Source organism: Galeopterus variegatus, unplaced genomic scaffold, assembly GCF_000696425.1.
Source record: "Galeopterus variegatus unplaced genomic scaffold, G_variegatus-3.0.2 Scaffold831, whole genome shotgun sequence".
Taxonomy (NCBI): Eukaryota; Metazoa; Chordata; class Mammalia; order Dermoptera; family Cynocephalidae; genus Galeopterus; species Galeopterus variegatus.
In genome coordinates, this window is record NW_007726942.1 from 347,768 (window position 1) to 357,053 (window position 9,286).

The 9,286-nt window shown below is 34.3% G+C and overlaps 1 protein-coding gene across 1 annotated transcript in view; it reads right to left on the bottom strand.

The window, feature by feature from the left end:
* Nucleotides 1-9,286, bottom strand: part of GBE1 (glucan (1,4-alpha-), branching enzyme 1) — a 255,662-nt gene that overhangs the window by 204,480 nt on the left and 41,896 nt on the right. Inside the window, exon 2 of the mRNA XM_008572761.1 lies at nucleotides 1,298-1,467. Within this exon, the coding sequence (XP_008570983.1) occupies nucleotides 1,298-1,467 (170 nt within the window). The remainder of the gene's footprint in view (nucleotides 1-1,297; nucleotides 1,468-9,286) is intronic.

Consider the following 9,286-nt stretch of genomic DNA (forward strand, 5'->3'; position numbering starts at 1 on the left):
GAACCCTCGGCGGGAGCGCCACCGCGCTTCCCAAGCGGCGCACTATAGCAGTGCGCCACCGGGCCGGCCCTGGTACTAACAATTTGGAATTACGTAAGTGGGCTGCATTTTATTTCTATTGGACAGTGCTGCCTTAGGCAATATCTATAAAATCCAAACTTTTAAGTCATGTTCTTTGGAGCATAATTTACATGCGGCATAATTCACTCTTTTTACATACACAATTCTATAAATTTTGATAAATGCATACAGTCAGGAACCCACCACTATAATCAGAATATAAAGCATTATCACCACCCCAAAAATTTTTCTCACGCCCCTTTGTAATCAAACTTCACCTACTACCCCCTAACAACACTGATCGGTATTCTGTACCTATAGTTTGCCATTTCCAGAATATGATAAAAATGAAATAATATAGCATGTAGACTTTTGAGTCCAGTAAAATCCAACTTAAAATATTATACCACCCTATGGTATTACACAATTATGATCATATTGATATTTCTTTTCCTTGTATTAAGAACATTTTACCAAGTCCTATTTTTACAAGTTCTTCCAGTTTCAAAGCTGAGCTTTCTTCCTTATCACTAAGACAGTAATTTATTTACCCTTCTAGAATAAAACTTAGCCGATTGTATTATAGTTATTTATATACAGGTCCTTACTCCCACTAGACTATAACTACAAGCCTGACTTCTTGAACCATTATGTTTTCCATAGCTCTAACTCTGTTTAATAGAGTTAGTGCAGATGACAATGCTTAGATATATCCCATTGTGTTATTAAAAGAAAAAAATGAGAAGAATTGAGTAATAAAGGTTTCTCTCTAGATTGATGTCTACTTTTATTGAAGACTCAAAAAGGGTATAAGATTAAAGAGGATCCAAGAACAATGATGCCAACTAGCCAGGTGCAAATGCTAGTGTAACTTCAACTATGCCAGTAGTTTTACCCACATTGCTACTGGTTTGGTCAGAGCTTGCTAACTAACAAAGTTGAGTTAATGTGGAGTACTTTTCCTAACACTATTTTTCTCATTACCCTGTTATTTCTGGTACAAGATTTAGCAGAACCATAAAGTTTTTCAAGAACATACATACCACATTTTAGGAGAAACAGTTGTACCCCATGAAGGTAAGAACTTGATAAATTCTATGGCTCTACCTGAAAAAGTCTGATATCTATTTGTAATCATTCATCTTTACATACTTAAATACATGAAATATAACAAGTCTATGTTTTAAATAGATAAATAAAATATTAGTACTGATATCAATACTTTCAAAATACTTACTGAAGTCTCCAGTAAGAAAAACTCCTTCTGCTCCCGGGGCCCATTCTTTGCAATATAAACCACCATCAGCACATCTGTGGACACCAAATGATTCATAGCTTCTGGAAAACTTATCAATGCCACCTTCATTCTCTCCAATGCTGCTCAGCATCTGGCTAAAACGATTATACCTTTGAAAAAGTGCAAAAGAAAATAAGTTAGAAAATTAAATACTCTCTAGATAAGATACTGTAATTAATTAGCTGCTCTAAACTTATTCAGAAAACAAACAAAAACAAAGACAGAATTAAAGAGGAATAAATATGAGTAATGTCATTTATTGGTAGGGGTTATCTAGCAAGATATAATTTTTATGTCAAATAAATCAAACTAACATTTTTTGTAATTTCAAGCATTTTGGTATGAGAGGAAATATGATAGTTATTTCATGATTTTTTTAAAAAAATCAGCATTACAGCAACTTCCATGTCAAGACAGTATAATGAAGAAAAGCCCTACATCTCTCTCCTCTGACTCCTAAGAAAATGAAAGAAAAATAGTAAAATTCAGCAAAAAATAAAATAAAATTACCCTGCAGCAGGGTGTGGCAATCTTTTCCTACAAAAGGGCAGACAATAAATATTTTAGGCTTCGCTGGCCATATGATCTCTGTAACAACGACTCGCCTGTATTTCCAAGGGGCCACAGACAGTGTGTTAATAAGCGGGCCTGCAGGCTATGTTTGCCTGGCCTTGCCCTGGAACTACTAAGCACGGGCAAGAACATACATTATCATGACAAATTACAAAAGCCAATGGTCACAAGAAGAAATTGAAGATTCCCATGCAGGATCAAGAATCGCACATTTCCCTGGGATATAACACTAGTACACCAAAAAGTACTATATATTTTCATTAATACTCTCTATATCTGAGGACAAGAAAACTAGGAAGAAAATGGCAAAACTGGAGAAGTAAACCATATGGCAGGTGCTCTCCATCAGAAGTGAAGGTTCCAGAACTACGCATTATTCACAATAACCTAGAAATGCAATCAACCTAAATGTCCATCAGTATATGAATGTTTTAAAAAACTGCGGTATATGTACACAATGGGATACTATTCAGCTAAAAAAGGAAATGATATTCTATCATTTGCAGCAACACGGATGGAACTGGAAACCATCGCGTTAAGTGAAGTAAGTCAGGCACAGAAAAGAATACCGCATGATATCCTCATATGTGGAATCTAAAAAAAAAAAAGGTGGTTCTCATAGAAGTAGAGAGTATAATAATAGTTATCAGAGGTTGGGAGGGGAGGAGAGAGGGGAGGGGAGGGGGGAGGAGAAGTAGTAAACTAACAGGTACAAAACTACTATCTACCCTAAGTGAATCATTGTGCAGCATTTGTGTGTATTGAATCAATACACGGTACTCACAAATATGTGCAGCTAAATATTAAAAAAAGAAGACTGAGATCTAATTAAAAAAAAAGAAAAGTTTGAGAAACACACATAAACACACAGAAAACATAACCCAATTTAAGCCACTGAAATCAAAAAAATAAAAAATTCTACAAACAACCAGATAGAAAAAGGCAATATTATATTAAAGGCCAAAAGATAAAGCCAGGCCCACACAATTCTAAAAAGAAAAAGTAAAGATCAGAGAATATTATCAGAGGCAAGTTTCTACTCAAATTTAGGGGATTTTAAAATATTGTCAAATCTAAAAATTATTTTAAGTTGATGACGTTAATGAACCATGTTAAGGTAGAAAAATAAACTACCTTCCATAAAAAGAAAGACTGGCACTTAAAAGATCAAAAACAAACACACAGGGATGGACAGTCGTAGGGTGTGGCTGAGCACGGACTCTTTAAATATAGAACCATGGCTAGACAATTGTGGAACAATGTGAATGTGATCACAAAAAAAGTATCTCAACTGACAAAGTAAAAATTAAAAAAGAGATGAGTGAAAGGCAGATGGAATTTTACAGCAAAGAGTCACTCAATACTGACTAAAATTTAAGGTTGTCATTGTGCTTTTTAATCTCTTCATTCATCTTAGATAAGCACTTAAGAAATAACATCTATTAAGGTAAAGAAAGTTAATGAATTTTTGGTGAGGTTTCTTTTTACTTTCTCCTTTGCACTGTTCTAATTATTTATAACAAATAAGCACCATTTTAAGAAAAATACAGTTTTCCTAAAACCATATAATTTTTTACATTATTAAAACAGCTAGCTACATAATCCTACACAATATTCATAGGAAATTTTACTGGGTATGTAATACTATGCTTATAAAATTTGGGGAACGGAAACCATTTGTAATAGATGTAGGAAACAAAACTGAATTTCGGAAACAGTCTTGAGTATATATAGAAATTAAATAAACAGCAAAAGGGCATTTCAAATCAGTAAGGAAAGAACGGCTTATACAATAAAATATTGAAATCTGTAAGTTTGTCATTAAGAAAGTGGATCTCTAAAACCAAAATAACTTCCAGAGAGATTAAAGTTATAAATATTAATTCTTAAAAAATAAAGCCAAGTTCACAGAGAAGGAAATGCCAATGGCAATAAACATTAGAAAAGATGCTCGAATTCGTACAGAACTAAAGAAGTACAAACCTAAACTTTAAAATTCAATTCTCCGACTAAAAAAAATCAGTAAACATGTGACAGTCTGTGTGAACAGGGTGCAGTTTGGGGGAAAAAGACATTCTCAAATGCTCTTTGTTGGAATATAAATTAGAGAACAATTTGGCATCAGGTACGAAAATTTCACAATCACATTTTTCAATTAAGTACTTCCATTTTTAGAAATTTACTCCTTGGATACATCACACATGGAAGCAAAGACATCTATGTGTACAATGGTGTTTATTCATTATGACTTTATTTGTAATACAAAACCATGGGAAAAAACCTACCTATTCAATAATGGGAAATTGGTTGAATAAACTGTGGAATATCCAAATAATAAATTACACAAAAGCCATTAAGAAGAATGCTGTCAAGCAAAATGTGCTAATGTAGATACTTAAAATACTGACCTGCACAAACAAACTAGATCTACAGATCTGGTGGTATACCATATTCAAACTCTAAGTTCTATGAACAAATATTTTTTGGTTTTGGGGGTTTTTTTTACGTCTTCCAATATTAGTCAGCTATACTTCTTAGTATATGAAAACTCTAATCCATTTTAAACAACATAAGTAATAACATGAAATAAAATGATCAAACAGTATGAAACAATAAACAAAAAAAGTTGGACTTAGGTCAAAAAATATACACACAAAATATATCATTGTAATGAAAGGAAAATTACTGTTTTTTTTTAAAAAAGTATAAAGTTTGGGAGGTTAAATACATGTGATAATAATTTTATTGTCAATATGGGTATAATACTTTTAAAATATATTTTTAGATTTATTTAAAGTTTAAGTTTAAAAAAATAATCATTCTTAAGAAGTTTCATAATATATGTTCAAATGTCCTATTTGGTAGAAATTCAATGGAAACAGGATTATAGCATTATATTACTTTAACTAAATATCTTGACTTCCCTCAAGGTCAGGCCTATAGCTTCTGATACAGAAATACACATTCTACTTTGAAATCACTATGGCTCAAAAAAGAAAATGCCTGAGGATACAGCAAGCTCATCATGCCTGAGCCCTCTCCTACTTCAGTTGTCTCTCAATATTTTGCTCTGAATTTATAGGCTATTTAAAAACTAGGTCAAATTTTTGGTAACCAAGAACATAAAATGAAGTTAGTATAGGAATTAGCATTTTGGACAGATATGAATAACTGTTATAAGTATTACCAAATTTATCTCTACATCAATACTTTTAATCCCCTTTTACAAAGAAAGAGATGGAAGCACAGATAAATATGTAAACTGTCCAAGGTTAAGAAGATAACAAACAAAAGGGAAATGGCATCATTAATCACAAAAGGTATACTTTAAGTAAAATCTCAAATTAAGGCCACATTTTACTTATAAAGAAATTCCTTTATATTTTACTCTTAAGGCAATTAATCTTATAATTAACAGAATCAATGGTAGCTTAGTCTCTAGAAATAAGCAGTCTAGGTTCAAATCCTGTTACATACTATATGTGACCCTGAACAAGTCACTTAACCTCCTTTTTCCTTATTTTCTTCCCCTCTTAAGTGAGGGGGAACCTTATAATTTGTAAGGGATCAATGAAATCACAGTGGGAGCTTTCCCCACAGTAACCATCGAGTGCTCGGGACATGCTGTCTTTATCTCCACCCGGAAGTGGCAACATTTTAGAATACCTCTTAATTTATCAATTTCCTTTGACTTATAACATTTGTTTAGATTTTAATATGCTTGTTAATTATTAGCAAATGTTAAGATTTTTTTCACCTGAAATGCCAAGTGTTTGAAAATCCTTTCCATTTTTTTTTTCGTGCTATTAAAAAATAAAGTACTAACATATAACATATGTTAGGGACTCCAAATTAATTTGAATGTATAGCTTATGGAACGTTTGGAATAAAACTGAGTAGAGTGGATTGACAAGGAAAAAAATAGTTCCTGTATGGAAGTAGCAAGAGATAGGTATGGAAAAAAATGAAACAAGCTAAAATCTTTGCTCTCTTGGAAGATGGTTCATCCTAGATCAGTATTGAAGCTCTAATTTCAGACAGGGTTGTGAACACAGGAGATGTGTCAGGGAAGATGAATCATCCCTTATCTGGAAATATCGTGGATATAGAATCTATTCTCAAATGCTTCTGAGTGGGCCTGAAACCCAACAAACCCAGGAGGAAAATTCCTTCCTTGCTAGCTTAATTTTTGAGATTTTATTTTGACATCTGCTTGCTATTGGAAATTTGGGTTAGAGGCAAGAAAAAGCAGAAATGAAAGCTGAAAAGGAATTTTTAATTGCTAGAAAGGGAGAAAATAAGGTTAAAGGTAGATATGGAAGTTTTTTTGAAAGAAAAAAATAGCTTTTTAAATCAGTCTTTAAAAAGACTTCAGGTGTCTGGCAGAAACTTTCTTCTTTAAGTGAAAAATATCCAGAATATACAAAATTATCCATATATTAAGGCTGTCAAATGAAGGTTAGAGATGTGAGTCTTCAAAGTGAGTGAATATTTTATGTTCCTCAATCAAGGGCAAGTTTTCAACAAAAAAATCCAACATATTTATTGCAGTATAAAGATATTTATTGTGTGCTAATAATTCAATTACATAAAACAAGGTCCTTATCTTAAGAGGTTCATCAGTCCAATGGAAAAAACCATGTAACTCCCAATACGATAGGACTGAAATAAGCAAGTGTTAGAAGAATAAGAAAGACAACAGGAAAGAACCAGTGGTTCTGAATAGAGAAGAGATTAGAGAAGTCTTCTGGGAGTGGCTGGCACATGCAATATATCTTGAAGGATAAGTAGTATATTTTGACACGGAGAGAAAAGGAAGAGAAGGGCATTACGTGTGTAAAAATTAGATGGTTCTCTTTGATATGATGACTAGCTATATGTAGTCAGAGCAGGAGAATGTGGAGGAATCCAATGGCCAAACTGGACAGAAAAGATGACTTTCGGCCATGTAATAAATTGAATAAAAAATAAAAACTCTTGGGCCGGCCCAGAGGCGCACTGGATAAGTGCGCCACTTGGGAAGCGCGCGGCGCTCCCGCCCGAGGGTTCGGATCCCACATACAGACCGGTTCCTGCTCACTGGCTGAGCGAGGCGCGGGGGCAACGCCGAGGGTTGCAATCCCATTGCTGGTCCCCGGTCCGGTACGGGGGCAACACTGAGGGTTGCGATCCGTTGCCGGACACGGAAAAAGACAAAAAAAAATAAAAATAAAAACTCTTAAAGGCTTTACAAAGAAGATAAGTGGTATGATCAGAGACATGTTATAAAGGAAACAGTTTGAAGAATGAATTCTGGTTGGCAGAATCCATAGATTAATAAGGAAGTCTTTATTTTAAATTGACTATTCAAAGCACAAGGATTTATGGATCCTTGTTATAAAGATTAAGCAATAAAAAGTGTTTAAAAACTGACATCACAGCACACGTGGTTTCTTTTTTTTGAATGCTTTTCCTTATTTTTAAATGTTTAAATGTCCTTAGTCACCAAAATAAATGTATAAATTTTCAAAATTCCATTTAAAATTTCAGTGGCATTTCCAATCTATACCCAATTAGCATACACTCCTGACTTCATCCATCAGTAAACAGTAGAAATGGGACCATTTAAGTAAAGGTGACAGGCAAGGAGCAGTGAAATCTTCATTTATTACACGAACATTACTCAGTACCTACTGTATGTCCAGTACTATTTTAGTAATCAAGAATGTAGAGCCAAAAGACATTACACAGTCTGCTTTCAAGACATTCTTTGTTGTGTCTGGGAGATAGTAGAGCAGAAAGTAGAAGAGAAAAGCATTATATAAGGTATTGGTAAAGACTTACCATCAGAAAATAGATGTAACAAGAATGTAAATTCCACAAAGACAGGGGAAATTATCTGTTTTGTGACCTGGTATATACCAAACACCTAAAATACTGGCACATAGTAAGTATTCACTAAACAAGTATGTTTTTGAATCCCAATCCTACCTCTTACCAGCTATAATTAACACTGTATTTCCCAATCTGAAATTGGAATAATATAGGGAAAAAAAAATAAGCTATAATTCAGTATAATTGTTCTAGACCTACTATATATGCCTCCCCGATACACTCCATTCACTGGCCCTCCAGGCCTCATACACTTGCCTGACTGAATCCATGGAGGTTGTGGCTGGCCAACAGCTACCTAAAGAGGCCAGATATTGCATGTCTTAGTCAGTTTGGGCTGCTATAACAAATTACCGTGGACTGGGTGGTTTGAACAACAAGGATTTATTTCTCTCAGTTCTGGATGCTGCAAAGTCTAAGATCAAGGCCCTCACAGATCCAGTATCTGGAGAGGACACTCTTCCTGGTTTTCAGATGACCATCTTCTTCTCACTGTATCCTCACATTGCAGAGAAGAAAGAGGAAGCAAACTCTCCCCTGTCTCTTCCTATAAATGGCACTAATTCCATCATGAGTGCTCCACCTTCATGACCTAATCACTTCCCAAAGGCCCATTTCCAAATACCATCACACTGGAAATTAGGGTTTTAACACACGAATTTTGAGAGGATATAAACATTCAATCCACAGTACTATGACATGATGTGTAGAGGAATATAGGCCCCATGTAACAAACATTGACCAATGAGAGACAGAAAATGGGAAGTACTCAGATAAATTCCTCACCCTTCCCCCTGAAGGTCCTATGAAGCAACCAGCTATATGTGGAAATATATTACCTCAGTTAAGAAGTTAATCCATCAACCTTGGTGTATAGTAAGATCAAATGAATGGATCTACATAAGTGACTAACAAACCCAGAGATGTGATGACCCAGTGCAGACACCCCTACTGCCAGGAGCCAAAAGACATCCCTCTCAGCAGTCATTGCTAGTTAAGATTAATGCAAACAACTCTGTGTTTTAAGTCTACACTGGAAAACTGATAAAAAGTGACTGGCGGACAGTTAATTCCCATCCTTTCTATTTGACTCAAACTATTAGCATCATGCAGATCTGTGGTTCTTCCTCAGCATCTTTTCTTACTATTACAATCTTTATGCCTATGTTCATGAAATTTGGGACTAGATGTTAATTAAATGAGTCATTTCATATGTGGAATTAGTGTAAGACTCATTGTATGTACCACCTACTATGTGCCAGGCATAATACACTAGAAAGGACAGATCTTAGAAATAAAAGCTTGGGTTCTATTGCTAGACCCATTTGCAAAGTGACCTTAGATTTTTCACAAAATGATCTCGGAATTTCAATTTCCTCATTTATAAAACAAAAAGATAATGCCATTGATGACAGAGTTGATGAGCTTATATATAACTAGCCTGCAATATATATATATATATATATATATATATATATATATATT